Source organism: Carica papaya, chromosome 5 (genome assembly GCF_054855325.1).
Source record: "Carica papaya isolate Zhongbai chromosome 5, ASM5485532v1, whole genome shotgun sequence".
NCBI classification, from domain to species: Eukaryota; Viridiplantae; Streptophyta; class Magnoliopsida; order Brassicales; family Caricaceae; genus Carica; species Carica papaya.
In genome coordinates, this window is record NC_142313.1 from 22,711,867 (window position 1) to 22,730,653 (window position 18,787).

Consider the following 18,787-nt stretch of genomic DNA (forward strand, 5'->3'; position numbering starts at 1 on the left):
CTCCCTATGGAACAAGTTCTTATACAGTAGGAAGGCACTCCATCAGAAGAATGTACTTGGGAGGATTACAAGTACACACGACAATAGTTTTCCAATCTCAACCTTGAGGATGAGGTTGCTGCTCAATGGAAGGGTATTGTAGGCAAACCACTCAAATTCTACAATGGAAGAAGGCTAAAATAGGAAAAGACTATAAATGGCAAAGGAATAACTCTTGTATAGGAGTAAATTAATTTCTTATTTGTAAACAAATTGCAATTGGGTGATAGGGACTTGTAACCATTCGGTTGTAAGCCACTTGTGGCTGTTGCGACCTCCAGGCGTGCCTAGAGGTTAAATGCTCTTCTTCCTGCCAACCTGACCTATAAATAAGTGTTTTGATTTAAATGAATCATCAAAGAAAATTTCTCTCAAAATCAGGCACTTTCTCTTGACTCTCTCTTTTCTCCCTTCTCTGTTTCCCTTTCCTAGCCTAAGTCAGACTCTGAGTAAGGTCTTTGATAGAACACCTAAATAAGTGATATGTTCGGATAACTTTATACACCTTATAGCCTCAACAATATCTTTGAAGACTTGATTCCCAATATTATTTCCCGTCGTGTCGCTTTTTTGGTTAATGTGAAGCCCCAAAATTCTCTCAAAGATTTGGACAAGAGTAAGAGCATCCTCACCAATGTACAGGACAATTGCATCTTCAAATTGGAGGTGGAAGACCTCCACTTTATATCATCCCTAACAAACAATCCTTTAACTAAACCCCTGCCCGAGTCCCGTACAAACATACAACTAAGAACATTAGTTGCCAAAGTGAGAATGAATGAGGAAAGATGATCACTGTGTCTAACACTCCTAGAGCTTTTAAACCATGACTGAGGCTTACCAGTAACATCAATAACCAAAGTCACACATGGAAGGTCAATGAAGCCTTAAGAATAGCTTTTTTCACTTGGAAAGCACCTCGTGGATGCATATTAACCATTGATATGCTATAGTCGAGAGGGAAGATCATGAAAAACTGATGTTGTTTATGTAAATCGCGGAAAAGACTTGAGACCACATTCTTATTAAGTGTCCCTTTGCCTATAACTTATGGTATATGGCTCTCAAGATATTGGGATATAATTGATTATGGCTGGTATTGTCAAGGAGGAGATTTGGGCATGGAAGGACATTATGAGGAGAAAAAAGCAGTTGGGGCTCGTTCCTTTCACAATTATTTGAGCGCTTTAGAAAGAAAGAAATAGAGGAGTCTTTGAGGGGTGGAGGAGAGCCTAGATAGAATTAGAGAAAGATAATTCTAGACTCTTGATATTTTGATAATGAGGCAACGATTGCATCTAATGGAAAATCTAGGATAATTTATTGACATACTAACTGATATATAAATTCTTTTGTATATGGGTTTCGCTCCCCTTTGGTGCATGTAATTAATACAATTTACACTTTTTATTTAAAAAAGAAACCCACCAAAGACACCAATGATAAACACCCTTAATCCATCTTATCCACTTCTCGTGGCACCTTTCCTTCAGTTTTCTAGTCTACACCACGTCATTAACAATAGGGTAAAATACCATATTAATCTCTGAAGTTTGGTACTTATTTCAAACATCTAGTTTTTTTGTATTTTTTAGCGAGAAAAACTAAAATAGTTATACCATTATCAAATACTTTAAAAAAATAACTTAAAAAAATAATTTTAACTAATTAATTAAATTAACATATTGATAAATTAATAGTAATATTAGGAGTTTTTTTAATTGTTATAGATGTATTAATTTAATTAATTAGTCAAAGTTATTTTTTAAGTTATTTCTTAAAGCATCTAAATATGACATAACTATTTTAGCTTTTTTAGTTAAGAAATGAAAGGAAAATGGATGTTAAAACAAATAAAAAATGTTAGATATTAAATTGTAACAAAAAATATTAGGGAACAATTTGTAACAAGTGCCAAACTTTGGTGACCAATTTAGTAATTTGCCATTCACAATAAAAGAAATATTAAAGAGAACTTTAAGCAATCTTCCCATTTATTATCTATCCCTTCTCTCTATTCCGGTTGGTGTTGCTAGAAAGTTGGAAAGAATCCAATGTATGTTCCTTTGGGGTGACTCGGATGACCTGAGAAAGTATTTCCTTGTTGCATGGAATGAGCTCAAGAAATCAGTTAAAGTTGGGAGGCTGGGAATTAGATCTTTGTTGGAAATGAATCAAGCTCTGTCATGAAAGTGGTTTTGGAGGTTTATGTGTGAAGATAGGGGTTTTGGAGAAGATCGATTCTAGCCAAATATAGGCTGGAGGATATGGGGTGGTTCACAGGTGGTTTTGTTGAGTATCATATTTTATTATTTGATTATTTTAGTTTATTATTTAATTAGTTAAGATGGTGTAGTCAGAATTTTAGTAGAATAGTAATCTCATATAATTAGGATTCTAGTATAATAGTTATTTTTTAATTAGTAGGTTGAGAATTATATAAATACCCTAATTATAACAACTTAAATGGTGAAAAATAAAATTTATAATTTTTCTCTAAAATTTACATAGTATTAGAGTTAAATAAAATTATTTTAGGGTTTTCTTCAAACCCCAAAATATCACAATAGGGTGAGTTAGTACCCATTTATCCAACTCTACCTTTATCACCACTCTAAACAGCGTCGGAGCCTCATTACAGATCAGATTGAAGAGAGAGGAAACAATGGCGGCTGCGGCTGCGGCTGTTGATAGATCTGAAACTAGACAAAGCTGGTACACTATTTGGTGGGGCGACCTGAAGACGAAGTAGATCTGCGCGCGCGAGGAGGAAGACAGCCTGTGAGTGCGGTTGGAGAAGTCGAACCGTGCGCGGTCGGAAAGGTGAGATGCGCTTCGGCATGACCAAAACTAAAGAAGGTGACCGCGCGGTGGCTTTTCGATGAACTGTTGCGCTCAGGAAGACAAATATGTCCGGTGATTTTTTGAAAGAAGAGGGCCGGAGAAGAAGAGACCGCAACTGTTTGTGTGAAAACAGAAGAGCTGGAGACAGATCACACAGTGGAGCGCGGCGGAGAAAAAAACCAAGCCTCGGCAGCCAGCTCCGGGCGCAGGTAGAATCAGCATGTTTTCGACGCGATTTCATTAGATTCGTGCAAGATCTGAGCTGGCGCAAGCTTCTGTGTTGATTCCCGGTGAGTTCTTGGTGGCGCGTGGCGGTTTCTAGCGGTGGACGTGGCGGCGCCTAGTGGTCCAGTGGTAGGGCATCCGGCGGCACGTGAGAGCTCGTGTCGTACTCCGGTGGAGGTTGAGCCATTTTAGAGCCGAGCTTGAGCTATTTTAGAGTCAAACCCGAGCCATTTTGAGACAGACCGAGTCGTTTTGAGTCGAGCTGAACCATTTTGAGTGGGATTGAGCTGTCTTGAGTTAGACCCAGTCATTTTGAGGCAGGCCGAGCCATTTTGAGCTACATCGAGCTGTTTTGAGCCAAACCGAACTAAGCTGCTGCCTAAAAGATTTAGTTTCAGTTTGCAATTTGGTTTGCAAGTTAGGTATGTGTGATATTCCTGTACCAACTTGAGGGGGAGTATTGAGTAGTATATTTTATTATTTAATTATTTTAATTTATTATTTAATTAGTTAAGATGGTGTAATTAGAATTTTACTAGAATAGTAATCTAATGTAATTAGAATTCTAATAGAATAGTTATTTCATAATTAGTAGGTTGATAATTATATAAATACTTCAAGTATAACAACGTAAAAGGTGAGAGGTAGAATTTATATTTTTTCTCAAAATCTAGAGGTTTGCTTTGATATGAGGAAAGGAGCCTATGGAGGAAGATCATTGATGGTAAGGATGAGGTTCTGAATTGCATCAGTTGGAGTGTAGGGAGTGGGAATAGAATCAGATTCTGGAAGGATAACTGGCTGGATGGAGAGAGTCTCAAGACCCAATTTCCACATTTTTTCTTTTGCGCAAAATAGAGATCTTAGAATTAGTGATTACCACTGTGATGCTGCCGGGGATGGAGGGGGGTGGCTGGTTTTGGTTACAAGGCATCTTAATGATTGGGAAATTGGTGAGTATGAGGGGTTGCTGAGCATTCTATCTTCTGTTTCCCTTAGTGACGAGAATGACAGGCCAAGATGGAGGTTTGCGAGGGATGGTTCTTTTACAGTGAAGTCCTAGTATGGGAGGCTTGTTGAGAGAGCTGAGGACACTGGTTAGTTTCCTCATAAGTAGATCTGGAAAGTCCAAATCCCTCCAAGGGTATCTTCTTTTGCTTGGGAGGCCTCGAGAAAATGTATTATTATCATTGATAAGTTAAGAAGGAGAGGGCAGATGCTGGTAAAATGTATATGTGCCTTCAGGAGGAGAGTTGTAACCATCTGCTGTTATGGTGTCCTGTTTCCTTCAAGTTGTGGTCTTTGATGTATCGGGCGTTGGATATTAGTTGGGTTATGGTAGGGTTGGTTAAAGAGGAGCTGTAGGTGTGGGAGTATCTTTTTGCAGGAGTGTTATCGGTGAAGTTATTACCCTCACCATTGTTTGGACAGTATGGTAGGAGAGGAACATAAGGGCTTTTGGAGGGGTTGAGGATTGTAAAAGTTTTGATATTTTAAAGAATAGATGATTTAAGACCATTGAGTTTTTGTTGACAGGTCATGCAACAGTGGTCATGGATGATTTTTATCATTTTTGTCTCGTGATGACTGAGCTGTAAATGTTGTACATGGGTTTCATTTCCTTGGTGCCTATAATAATACAATTTATACTTTTTATTTAAAAAAAAGAAATATTAAGAATTTGCTTACCACCCATAAAGACACTTCGATTGAAACCAATAGTATCATTCAAACCCACCCTCAATCTTAGTGATGACAATTGGTGGGTTTTACAAAACCTGAACCCATCCTACCAGTAAAAAGAGCGAGTTTAAATTTTTTAAAATTTGCAGACTTTGTCAGGTTTGCGAGTTACCTGATCCGATTATTTTATTATGTTAGTATAAATGTAATTATGTTTATATTAAAAAATATAAATATATTTATCAATATAAATATAATATATTTACAATAATAAAAATTAAAAAATGTATATATGTAGCAGGTCAAGTTTGTACAGATTTTGGAAGACCAAACCCTAATCGCCCCTACTCAACCCTTTTGTCTGACCAAACCAAACTCGATCCAATCTGAATCCATACTTTAATGAAAAAACCATGTCGGATCAGATTCAAATGAGTCAGAATAAGTGGATTTGAGTGCAAAATGTCATCATCACTCAATCTCATAGAGAGTACCTTTATGATAACCTTATACACTAGTCACTAATGATATAATGAAAATTATAAACATTTTTAGACCTCTCATTCTTTGGTACCACCAAGTTGAAAGAAAGCAATAGGAATACCATATGGACCAGGAGACTTATCAAGATCGAGTTCCAAATGGCCTTCTTTACCGCTTCCTTAAGGGAAGGTCTTTCTAGGCAACTAGCTCTATTTGCTCAATTGGGACTCCAAGTGTTGTCCTCCAGAAAAGGATGGTCTTTATCCTCCATATTTAAAGGTCAATGATCTCCCTCCCTATAGCTATACAGTCTCGCTTGAGTTTATCTTCAACTCCAATTCCTTAATGGAACTGTTCCTTCTTCTCCCATTGGAAACTTTATGAAAAGATCCTGATTGGCATTTCTATCCGTAACCCGTTTGATTCTAGATTTTTACCTTCAGCTATTCCTTGATGGTTTCTGTCTCAAAAAAAAATTTATTCTTTGATGATAACCTTTTCAAACTAATCCCTTAAAGAGGATAACCTACCCTTATTGATCCTAAGAAATGAGATTAGCAGCAGTCAACTTATGTAGGAAAGAAAGCTCCTTGGGAAGCTCTTTGTTTCCTGTTACCTACATGGGCATCTACTTCTCATCTAGAGGGGTTCCTTTCCCCTGCTCTTTTCAGTGTTTGTGGGAGTAAGTAGGCTGTCTTTCCAGCATGGCGCCTTTTTTTCGCTGGGGGTGTTATGATTGGAGAGACATGCCAGATTCTCAAAGGACATATTTTCTCCTTTTTTGGCATGTCTAGGTAAGGCATGTGCGTATTTTAAACACTATTCTTTCTCTACTTTATATAGAGATTGAGTAACAATCTTTGGTTGAGTGATGTTGGGCTCTCTCTGTTTTCCTTTTATTTCTTTTTTATTTTTGGGAGGATGTCTAGTCTTTCCTTGCTGTATTCCTCTTCTTTTGTCTAATAAAGATTGTTTGAGATGTTTGTTGGAGACCACCAATAAGTGGTATTTGAGATGTTTGTCTTCATGTGATCTTAACCTAAAAATTTGTTTCTTTTGTTGGTTTGAATTTGTGATAGGTACTCGGTGCCTGGGGTTTGGGCTGGGAGATATGGATGGATGGGATGGAGATCACACAATTCACCTACTTCCAACAGGTTCTTTCGTGCAATCATTAAACATTTTTTGTATTTCCACTTTGGATATTTGGCTTCTATTTTTAACTTTTGGAACGTAAGACATTTTTTTGCTCATGTTTAGGTTATGTTATTCTAATCATATTTTAATATGTTATATAGTGGTTACACTAGAAGTTCTTTGTTCTCCATTTCTGTAGGCTGGGAGTCTTCAGTTGTCACCAATATCCGTTGAAATCACTTACGGACTTGAGCGCATACTTATGTTGCTTCAGGTCAATATGTATCTTTTTCTTTCGTATTACATTTTTTTTTGTTGATTTACTAGTCTTGCTTTATATTAATTCAAATGATTGGCAGGGAGTTGATCATTTTAAGAAAATTCAGTATGCTGATGGAATTACTTATGGGGAGCTGTTTTTGGAAAATGAGTAAATAAACTTCTCCTTAACTTTTTGTTTCTTTTGGTATTACTTCATATATAGTCGTTTTGACTGATTTTAATTTTTTTGGCTGAAACCCAGATTACTTCTAAGGAAGTGGCTGACACTGGCCAGCCAGGCCAAGTGCTGGTGGTTGCATTGTATATAATTTTTCCGTATAACTATATTTAACCCCTTCCTTAGGAGAAGTACAACTATGGAGGACTGCTTATCCTCACTACAGAAAGAAAACAAAAAATAAAAAGAAGAAAGAAAAGGAGAAATTTGGCAATACCAAATAGATTATGGTTTGAAATCTCTATGCAAAATAGCCGGAAAGTAATTTAGAACATTCATTCCCTGTAATCCAAAGAGATGCAAAAAAAAAAAAATCTATTACAAAGAAAAGAAAAATGAGAGATATGATGTCTGAAAATCCTAGTGTTTTCTCTCTTGTTAAATCATTCACAACTCAACAAAAATAGCCTGTGCCCCGATGACTTTACATCTTTTTTCCTATCGACACCACAGAGAGTAGATGATGAGGAGAAACCCAAGAAACTTCGGAAGTATCAACTAAATGGGTCCAAAGTCTCCAAGCCATATCCCTATGCAGAAAAAAGGAGATTAAGAGACAATTGTTTGAAGCACACTAACGCAGTCTAGGGGATAAAGCACGATTCCACGTATGAGTCTGGAACAAATTGTTAGTATTCACCCTATTTTAAACTGCAGTCCAAACAAAGATCTTAACCTTAGAAGGGACATAACCTTCCAGCAATACATAGTGAAGACATTATTATGAATAGAAGTATTACCTACAAAGAAGGACTTGAAGATAAAAGTTCATGAAGAGTAAAGAACAAACTCTACAGTTGATTGGAGAAAAGAAAATAGAATAGAGCAGCTGAATAAAAAAATCACAACAAAAGCTTCACAGTCATTAAGATTTCTGAAAAAGAACAAATCCAGTGAAAGGTAACCTGCTGCCTGATAAAGAAAGAAAATATAGGTGTTTTGACTCTTGGACAAATTGTACAAATGTGACAAAGAGCAGCTAGGAGAATGTTGTCAATCTTGAGACTTCTAAAAATAAACATGTGAACCGTTATCCACCCTTAACTTGACCAAGGGAAGAAAAGGAGCATAAAGGTTCAATAGCTTCCTACTCTTGTAAGTAGTAGAAGAATTGATGTTGGAGTCCCAAATGTACCGATGTAGACTAAAGTTACTCTTAATCACCCACCACAACAAAGAGTTCAGTTCCAAAGAAAATTGCAATAACCTTTCAGCCAATAAAGCTAGGTGTCTACTAGAAGGTTTCAATCTATGCATGTTTTGTTTGACCATTTATTCTACTCTTCAATGTTTATCCAGCAAAGATTTTGTGTTATCAATTGAACTATCAAAGCAGCCTGCAGCATGAAATGCTGCTCCTTACTTTTTATGTAAAACACAAAGTAATATATTTTGAGATACTTTGCAGGAAGGAAATGAGTGAATATTATCTAGAATGTGCCAGTGTTCATCATCTTCAAAAACATTTTGACCTTTTTGAGGAAGAAGCTCGTTCACTTCTTGCCGCAGGCCTTGCGATTCCTGCGTATGTTCAGAAAGTTTTTATATATTTTCCATTGTTCCTTGGAAATATATATCTAGGGTTGCCTTCTTTATTTAACATTTTCTTCTTACATGCTAGGTATGATCAGCTTCTGAAGATGTCTCATGCTTTCAATGTCCTCGACTCTAGAGGCTTTGTTGGGGTCACAGAGCGTGCTCGTTATTTTGGTCGAATGCGTAGGTGAGATTAGCTTATGTGGTTATTGATTTGATTTGTGATTGAGCAGGTGATTTTAATGAGAAAACTAAAGATTTGAGTGGGGAAAGATTGTGATATTTTTGTTTTACATTTGTAGAAATGGATTTGATTACTGCTTTATAAGGGACCAAGGCTTTCAATACCAATTACTTAAACTTGAGTTTTTGAGTACAAATTATTTTAGCCCAAAAATTACTAAGCTTTTGATGCTTGGTCCCCAGGCAGTACAAGATTCATGTCTTATTTTCATAAAACAAATTGCTCTAGTGGCAATGTAACATTAGTGGATTCCTATAAGAAGTTGACACAGTCAAAGTAGGGATCATTTTTTTACTTGGAATAAATCCAACGCAAGTGGCAATTAGAACTTATAGAACCACTTTGCATGCAACACGTTTTTCTACTTTCTTTCAAATGGTTAAGAGGATGTTATATTTATTCTGCATAAATGATTCCCTTGCTCCCTTGCTCTTTCTCCAAACGTAAAAGTTGTCCCAAATAAAGGAAAGATAACATAAAACATTAATAGTGATGAGAAGGTGATAACAAGGACAGCAATGATTATGATAAATAAGTAAATCAATTAAAAGTTTTTTTTTCCTTTCATGTAGTAGTTGATAAGTTGCAAGAAATGGCTCTAAGAATGAGGAAATAGAAATTGAAGCTTGATTTTCTTTCATTGAATTCTGAATTGGTTTATTATCTAACAATTCTAAATTGAAGGGAATCATATCTACATCAGCATTAACTTATTGTTAGTGGTGACAAAGAACTACAATTTTTGTTCCTTTTATCTTTCATTTCAGGTTCTTGACATCCACTGGTGGGTTCGGAATTTGGTACCAAAAAGTATTTACTCCAAATTGTTGCTTATTGTTAAAGAAAGTGTATTGTGTAAATTAGGTTAAAGGGTATAAGGTAAAATACATCATATGTAATTAGATGTCTATTTTCTTTTCTATTTTAGAAAACCTATATATATAAAATTATGATATTTAATAAAATATATATTCAAACCATCTTAATATTTTTTTTTGAGGTAAAAGAGAGAAACAGTATAAAAATGGACGCCAAGGGGGGCATAACCCATATACAATAAATCAAACCATTCTAAACATACTATCAAAGGCATAAGTTAAAAAATTATTCACCCTTTTATAGATTCTACTCAGTGTTTATTGTTGAAATAGAAAACCATAGGAAGACGGCCATCATTGCGGCCTCCCTCCATCACCCAAATAGCTGGCCACAGATCGACAAGTAGCCATAAAAAAGGCTCGTTGTTGCTTATGGCAGCCCAGCCGGACGTCTGTGTTCCTCAATCCATGTCTCTAGGTTCTATCCACATAGCATAGTCACTAATCCCTTGCACATCTATCTAGCCGCCAAAATCACATGTTTGCACTTGCCGCGGCCACCATCTAATAGCTGTTGGCGACCAATCCACCCAAATTGGCCTTCATCGCCAATAGTAATAGCAACAAGGCGCAAGCCGAGGTTCCCTTCTTGCAACTAGTTGTGCATAGCCACCCTTAACCCCAGTTGCAAGCCGCAAGTAGCAGCTCCCTCTTGCGCATAGCCTGCCCCAGCCACTTGGTCAACTTGCCAGAAGCCAGTTGCTCTATATGCCCTAACTACCAGTCTCCTCTGTTGTGCCCAACAACTAGTTTGCCAACCAGGTGCTTTCCTAGCACCTCTTTTAGCTAGACAAACACAAACGCGTGACATGTTGGTAAAATTCTTTCTGTGACTTTTACTGGGCTTTAGTTGTCATACAACTCTTAGAGGATGTCGAAGGTAGCATTCCAAAATACTAGAAGAAACTTCTACGTGAGAATTCCACACACAAGACCAGCGAATTTAAGCCAATTCAGACTGCTTATCGTTTCATGAACAAAGATTATCAGAACTGGTTTCAATCAATCTGGACCATCCTCAAGGGAAAAAGCAAGCTCAACCATCTTCTGTGTATTAGATCAAAACCCAGAGACCCAACCTTCGATGCTTGGGATAAAGAAAATTCAACAATCATGGTGTGACTCTGGAATTCCAGGCCCCATAAATCAACAAGACCATGATGTTTCTGCCCATAACAAAAAAGTATGGGATGCAATCAACGAACCACACTATAAAATTAAGGATGCCGCAGTAGATTTATGACATGACTATAAAGATGTGGTCCATCAAGAAAGGGAATAGGTCAGTCAATGAATATTATAATATATTACAAAATTGGTTGTAGATACTGGACTAGTACCACAGTCTTATAGTGAATTCTAGTAGGGATGCAACCCGCCTAAAAAAATTTGTGGAAAAAAGATTGTGTCTATTAGTTTTTAGCAGGATTAAATCCTGAATATGATTGAGTAATGATTCAAATCTTGGGAAAGGAGGAACTGTCATCACTTAATGAGATAATTTTCATTGTAACTGCGGAGGAGAGCGAGAGGAGAGTCATGCTAGAATCCCACTCAACTGATAGTTCAACTTGGTGTCACAAGGCTTTAAACATAGCTAACTGCAAGGGAACTGAGTCACTCTGGGAACTTATCTTGTAGAGTGGATAACAGGAATAATCTTTGATGTATCTTTTGTAAGAAGTCTAGACATACAAAAAAAAGTTGGAAATTGCATGGTAAACCCAATATATCCAGTAAGGAATAAGGATAAAGAACTACTCTTTAGAAGATTCTAGAACAAATTCATGTGGCCACCTAGCGGAAGGAAGAATAATCTGCTGATTTTATTACTTTCAAAGCTGAAATTGAGTGACTGTGAAGTTGATTGTAGAATCTTGAGAATCTTACAGGTACGTGGTTAATAAAGCACTCAGGTACACTCTCATTTTCACACGTTTTGGATGACATAGATAAATCATTTGAAATTCATGGACTATAGAGTCAAAAGTCATTGATCATATGATTAATACTTCTAAACATATGTTCCCTAATCAAGTAATAAAAAAATTATTGCAGATGATTCTTTCAATGTTATTGCAAGGAAGGAAAACGTTAGGCTTTGCCCTAAATTAGTTCTAAAAAGTGTTACATGTTCGTAAATTGTATATTAATAATGTGTCGGTCAATAAGTTATCACAAAATTTGAACTGCAAAGTAATTTTAATATTTTCTCGTTTTGACTTTTAGGATCAGAATTTGGAGAAGATGATTGGATGTGCTGAAGTCAGAATCAGTTTTCACTATTTGGATACATGTGGGAAATTAGGCACCTATATTTTTCTATCTTAAAGGTTTTTTCTTTTGTTATTTAAGAATTCAGAATATGAGAGTTTATATTGTGATATATATGAGTTTGCCAAACATAAACGTGTAACATTTTCTATTAGTTACAAAAAAGTTTAGTTCCATTTTCATTAATCTATATTGATATTTAGAGACATACATACCTAATATTTCTGAGATTCGATTATTTGTGTCATTTATTGATGATTGCACTAGAGTCATCTGGTTTTTTTTTTCTTAACACCAAATATGATGTTAGCCATATAATCCCTAGTTGCCCACTTTGATTGACAACTATAACAATTCGAGGTGGAAAATACATTTCTGCATGAGACCTAGAATAAGAAATCTATATGAAGATCCCACAAGGTTTGGTTGGAGAAGCGAGAAAAAATAAGGTGTATAAATTGAAGGAGGTACGCTGTGGACTCAACTGATTTCCAAGAGTATGATTTGGCAAGTTCGTAAATGTGATGATAAACTTGGGATATAAGCAGGCTCAAGGTGGCTACACTCTATTTATCGAGCACTTAGATGTAGAGGGAGTTATAACTTTTTTAGTATATGTTGATGATATTATTGTAGTAGAAAATGATGAGAAAGAAAAATTGATCCTAAAGCAGTGCCTGACAAGATAATTCGAAATCAAGAAGTTGGGTTAGTTGAAATATTTCATTGGAATTTATGTCACCGGCTCAAAATCTACGATCTTCATTTCTTAGCAGAAGTACATTTGACTTGCTAAGAGATATTAGCAAGGTAGATGTAAACCATCTAATACTTCTATTGATCCCAATCATAGATTAGGAGTGACAGAAGAAGATACACCAGTAGATAAGGAGATGTATAGAAATTAGTTGAAAAATTGTCTCATAAGAGATCAGATATCGTCTATGTAGTGAGTGTTATAAGTTAGTTTATGCATAACCATAAAGAAGTATATTTATAGACAAAGTATAGGATATTGCATCACCTAAAGGGATCACATGGTAAAGGAATCTTATTAAGAAATGGTGATAAATTATTTTTAGAAATCTATATAAATGCAGATTACGCAGGGTTAGTTGTGAATAAAAGATCAACCACAAGTTACTGTACCTTCCTTGGGGATAGCCTAATTACCTGGAGGAGTAAGAAGCAAAATATAGTTGCTGGATCAAGTGTATAATCAAAATTACGGATAATGACCCAAAGGGTATGTATACTATTGAGATAAGAAAAATTTTATAAGATCTAAGAATTAAATGAGATAGTCCTATGCGTCTATACTGTGGCAACAAGTCAGGCATAAGCTTCGCATACAATCCGGTGCAACATGACTAGAACAAACATTTCGAGGTCAATAAACCCTTTATCAGAGAGAAATTTGTGTGTTATAATATGTACTCCATACGTGCCTAACAGTTCACAGCTAATAGGTATGTTGACTAAAGGCCTAGGCAGTTCAACATTCTAGATAGACTATTTCCCAACTTGAGGAAGAGTGTTAAAGGAAATGTATCATGTAAATTACATCAAATGGTATAAGGGTAAAATGCACCCTATATAATTAATTGTACATTTTCTTTTCTATTTTAAAAAAGTTGTATATATAGGGCTGTGATATTTAATAAAATATACATTAAAACCATTCTTAACATTTATAAACATAAATCTAACATCCTTGTTAAGTAAACTAAAAGGTTGCTCAAAGAATATACTTATTAGGTGCTTACTAGTATTTCTTAAGAGAAAGATTTCTAGCCTTACATTTTGGTCCTTCTTTTAACATATTATTTATCTATTTATCTTCATACTAATCTCCTCTCTCTCTCTCTCTCTCTCTCTCTCTATCTTACCAAAGACAAGAATGACATTTTTACAATTAGTACTTTTTGTTCGAATATTTACCTGCTTGTTTCCTAATTTGGCATTTAGGTTTAAGTCGCAATGAGCACATACCATCTTTCTTTCAGTGAATTAAACTGGTCTTCAAGTGTGGTTGCTTTTTTTGTTTTTTTTTATATTTTGAGATCAATAAATATGCATTGTTATTTCTGTAGTAGCAATAATATGGAGTTTAGTCCTAGGTTGACTTTGAGCCAAAAGTTTAAGGTCTACTTTCATTTTCATTCTGTTGGATCCTCTTAATGCTTTATCAGGCAAGATAATTGATCAATGAATTAATCAAGTTAACTTATGTTCTCTTGTTGCAAATTTATAAAAAAAAATTGTAACATTGTTTTATTTAGAATAAATTCACTTTGATATATTGGAATACCGATGTACATAATGTGGCCAATGGGTTCATTATGCCAAACAAGTTTTAGGTCTATGCTTACTTAAAATATATAGTTCGACGTTTTTCATTAACATTTGTTTCTCTGCTCATCTTTTCTTGACTTACCAGTTTAGCTCGGCAATGTGCGCAACTGTGGTTAAAGACCCGCGAATCTCTTGGACATCCACTGGGTATTGTTTCTGAAGCTGCTGATCTTGTTTGTACGAAAGAAGTTTTGGATGCTAATATCAAAAAGGTCAGTCTGCATCATTTTTCCCCCTTCTAAATGTCTGCATGCTGAACATTTTTCTTTCTTGTAACTTTCAAGGCTTACTTATTCTTTTTAATGAAACTGACTGCATTCATTAACGTGTAGAGATTTGGGAACATATAATAATTGAATATTTGTTTTCTGGCAGAACAGTAATAACTAATTCTTTTTTCTATTATGTCTATTTAATACATGATTATAATTATTTTATTATTATTTGTTAGAAAAAGAAATATTATTAGAAAAAATAGAAGAGGAACTAGAAGAAGAGAGGATAAGACATGTCTGGAAATCGCCTGCAACATAGTAGAAAGAAAAACAAAAGGGAAAACAAAACCTCAATACAAAATAGCATTGGATTTCCTTTGTAACAAGGACAGGAGACGTCTGTGAAGCACTCGGTTTCCTTGGTCCACAAAGAAGCAAGGAAAGCTATTTTCTTCCAAAGAACAGGAGAGGAAAGATAATTGATCCTTGAAAATTCTAACATTAGTCTCAAACTACAAAATCCACAAACTAGCAAAGAATTGCAACTCCAACCAATCGTAGCTTCGTTCTTCCCCCAATCCCCTTCAGAAAAGTTCCAAAAAGCATAGTCCAAATTTCCAAGCTACATCAAAAGAAAAAGGTAACAATGGGATTCAACCCTCCTGAAGCACATAACACATACGTTTGGGAGAAAGCATGGTTATTTCTATGAGCTTGCGACATATCATTTGTATTAAGTATGTTGAGAACAAGAATACAATCAAAACCTGTTATCTTGAAGGGAGTTTTAACTTTCAAAAACACTAATGCAAATTTGATTTTTGCAATTGGCATTATGAGTAAGATAGGAAGGAAAGGACTTGCTGGTATAAATATTTGAGGAGTCCAATGTCTCTATGAGATTGAGTGGAAATATGACAGGCTCAAGTTAATTAGAAAAGGTTAGATGCATATTACTAAGTTCTCAAACATTTAGGTTTCTGAAGAAATAAATATTTCATGAGGTATGAGCTTCAAATCGATTAATGACATCATGAATAGGAGCATTATGGCACGGGGAACAGTTATAAAGACAAGGAAAATGAGGGGTGATTGAACAATCCGCAGTTTAATTATCTTCTTGAACAAAATGCAAGATCTATCTCCCACGGTCATGGGGATAGGAGGAACAAAAGGTAATAAAGCTGAGAAATAACTCTCAAGGAGCTCCTGTGAGCTGTAGAACTTCTAGTTTTAGAGTTCCAACTGCGCATCTTCATACTATGAATGCTCTTGCTCTCCCTGTGCCATAGAAAAAAAGTTTCTTGCGGAAAACACAAAATAAAGCCATTTAGTTAACAAAGATAAGTTTTTCAATACCAAGTTCCCAGTACCAAAGTCACCAGACTTTTTAGAGAGAGTGTACATCCCACCTCACTAGATAATCTCTTGAAACCTCACCCATCCTAGCGATTAGGATGTACTCGCGTGGAAGGGTTTCAATTACCAACTAACTTTCTATATCCATAAGGATCTGCCAGTAGTTCAACCACATCTGCTAGGATCCATCAATGCAAAGAAAAAAAGGAAGAAAGTTACATCATTTTGGAGGAGTAGGGTCGAATAGGCGATAGTGGAAAGAAGAGTACATCATCGAAGAACTATGGGTGCATCAACAAAAGAGAAAAAAAAAAAGAAAAAGCAAAAACAAAAATCAATATAAAACTGCTTTTGAATTTATTTGCATATAGAGAAATAAATATCCTTATAAAGCTTATCTATCTTACCAAAGAAATGCCAAAGTCAACTTATCCTGAAGAAAGAATGAAGGAGAAAAATGGTCTTTAGAAGTCCCAGCATTTATCTCAAAAACAGCACCTCCAACCTGACAACTTACCTAGGAAACTGCTATAAGGAAAAAAAAAACGTAATGTTCATACTCTTAACAAAGTCATTCTACCAAAGTATATTACAATTAGGTATCACCACCGATAATTTGGGAATTTTGTGTTTCATCATTTGACATGACATGCACTGGACAATCACTGAATTATAAATATATTTCTTGCTCTCTGGTTGCCTATTCGGATTTTAAGTTGGTAACTTTCAAATTTATTATTATTATTATTTTCATATTATGAAGGTTAAATACTCATAAAGATAATTCTGCACAAGGTGTTAGTTTTATGTGCACTGTTCATGGCACTGAATTTTACATGACAATGATCTAAAAGCATATTTGGGTGATTAAATAAGAGTAGAATTCTTGAGGAATGTAATAGATATTCATTAAGAATAGTTATTGCAAAGTTCGGTTTAATATAATTCCAAAATTTTTGCAATTACCTTATCTACTGCAATTAGGATTTCAGACCTACCAGGGGAGTCTGAATCCCAAGAACAAGCTCTCAAAATATCTATAAATCAAATTTATCCTTCGAAACATGAAGTAAATTTCCATAACCTTCCTCAAGCATACAAATAATTACTCATTTAATAGTTTTCTACCATACTCCAAACACAATGAAAACATCATTAACCCATAACTGGAGATAGTTGGGGTTGCCAGACTGTCACGAAATAGAAAACATAGACTACCAATAACTCACTTGAAAGCTATTAATGTCATTGGACAGGACATGAAAGCTTTGATTTGATTAGATCTCATTGAATGTCCATTTGAATTATCTACTGCGGGAAGTCGAAATGGAAAGTCAAGACTCACAAATCCATATCTTTCATAAGTCGAAATTCAACTCCTTTTGCAATGCCTACATCTGTATCCCGCGTGGTCTCTCTTTAAGCTGACACCTAAGGTAATAATGATTTTGTTCTTTGTCACAGGGTTGCTGGCCTGAGTAGTGGGGACTTGCAAAACACTATAGATTTTGTTGAAGATTAAATGAACCTTTTAAGAAAATAAAATGGAATGTTTGTATAGCCGTTGTTTTTGTTAATTATAGAATATTGTAATTATAATATTTATTATTGTAAGTTAAAAAGTCTTTTAGTCTGAAGGTTAAATTTTTTTTTTTGGAATAAAAAATAACGTGTATATTAACAAGATACCAAAAAGAGGGGGTACCGCCCCGTAAACAATTTACAAAGTAGTTAGTATGTCAATGATATCTCCAAAATCTTCATCTCTAACAATATCATAACCAAGCAAACTAGACCCAAAATAGTTAATCCACCTATCTCTTAATTTATACAACCCTAACTCTTTCCCATCAAAGACCCTAACATTGCTTTCTTTCCAAATAACCCAAAAAACAGGCAAAGGAATCAAATTGGAAACATTATATTTGTTGATCAGCCCATCCCAAGCCGAGACTTCCCCCTCACATTCCCAGAAATCACCCAACTAATCCCCAAAAGTTGATAAATAATGCTCCATAAGTTATGAACAATAGGACACCATAGCAGCAGGTGATTACAAGATTCCTCATCACACATGCAAATAGAGCATCTATTAACAATAACCTGACCCCTTGCCCTTAAGTTGTCGAAAGTGAGTATTTTTTCCCTACACACTTCCCATGCAAAGAAAGTCATTCTAGGGGGCACTTTAGTTTTCCAGATTTGCTTAATAGGGAGTTCCAGACTTACTTCCTCCTCCCCCCCAACCAAAAAGTTATAGTATGAATGAACAGAAAAATTACCCATTTTCTCAAGACTCCACAGAATTTTATCTGGTTCCTCTTGTATACGTTATTTCTCTAATGTTATCAAAAGTTCTTCATACTCCTGGATTTCCCAATCATTTAAATGTCTATTGACTCTAACAGACCAATCAACACAGCCATTACAAAGCCTATATACATCAGCCACCGCCAACCCTTTCAAATATGCAATTTCAAAAATTCTGGGAAACAAATTCTGTTATGGCAATTGGGTAAAGGGGACAAAATCAGATTTTGGCAAGATAGATGGGCTGCTGAGGATAGATTACAGAAACTTGGCCCCTGTTTCATAATATTCTTCCACAACCCACGCCCATGGGGCCTGTAGCTAGCCTCGGCCCCACCCAAATCCGGCTCAACCCACCAAACAAACACAATTTTCCTCCAAATTTTGTCCTCCTCCATCAAAAATTTCCAAAACCATTTTCCTTGAAGAGCCTTGTTCATGTAGACAATGGATCTTAACCCCAAACCACCCCTAAGAACTGGTTTTTTTATCTCCTCCCAACTAATCAAGTGATACTTCCTATGCCCTTCATTATCTCCCCAAAGAATATTATGTTGAATTGTTTTTAGTTTCTTCGCAATTTCTTTAGGGATTGTAAGAGTTGAGAGGTAGTAGATGGAGAGGTTGGCCAACGTGCTTTTTATTAAAGTGAGACGCCCACCATTGGAAAGAAAGTTTCTCTTCCACCCAACAAGTTTATTTTCAA

General features: G+C 35.6%; 1 protein-coding gene across 5 annotated transcripts in view; it reads left to right on the forward strand.

Annotated features, from left to right (window-relative positions):
* EDD1 (glycine-tRNA ligase) overlaps window positions 1-18,787 on the forward strand; it is a 79,635-nt gene that overhangs the window by 18,857 nt on the left and 41,991 nt on the right. For all 5 annotated transcript variants that reach the window (XR_015818963.1, XM_088219415.1, XM_088219412.1 and 2 more), the window contains exons 7-12: window positions 6,354-6,431; window positions 6,611-6,685; window positions 6,771-6,841; window positions 8,319-8,435; window positions 8,532-8,633; window positions 14,283-14,409. Coding sequence is in view for 4 of the 5 variants with exons in the window: in XM_088219415.1 (XP_088075541.1) it covers window positions 6,354-6,431; window positions 6,611-6,685; window positions 6,771-6,841; window positions 8,319-8,435; window positions 8,532-8,633; window positions 14,283-14,409 (570 nt within the window). In the remaining variant the exon portion in view is untranslated. The remainder of the gene's footprint in view (window positions 1-6,353; window positions 6,432-6,610; window positions 6,686-6,770; window positions 6,842-8,318; window positions 8,436-8,531; window positions 8,634-14,282; window positions 14,410-18,787) is intronic.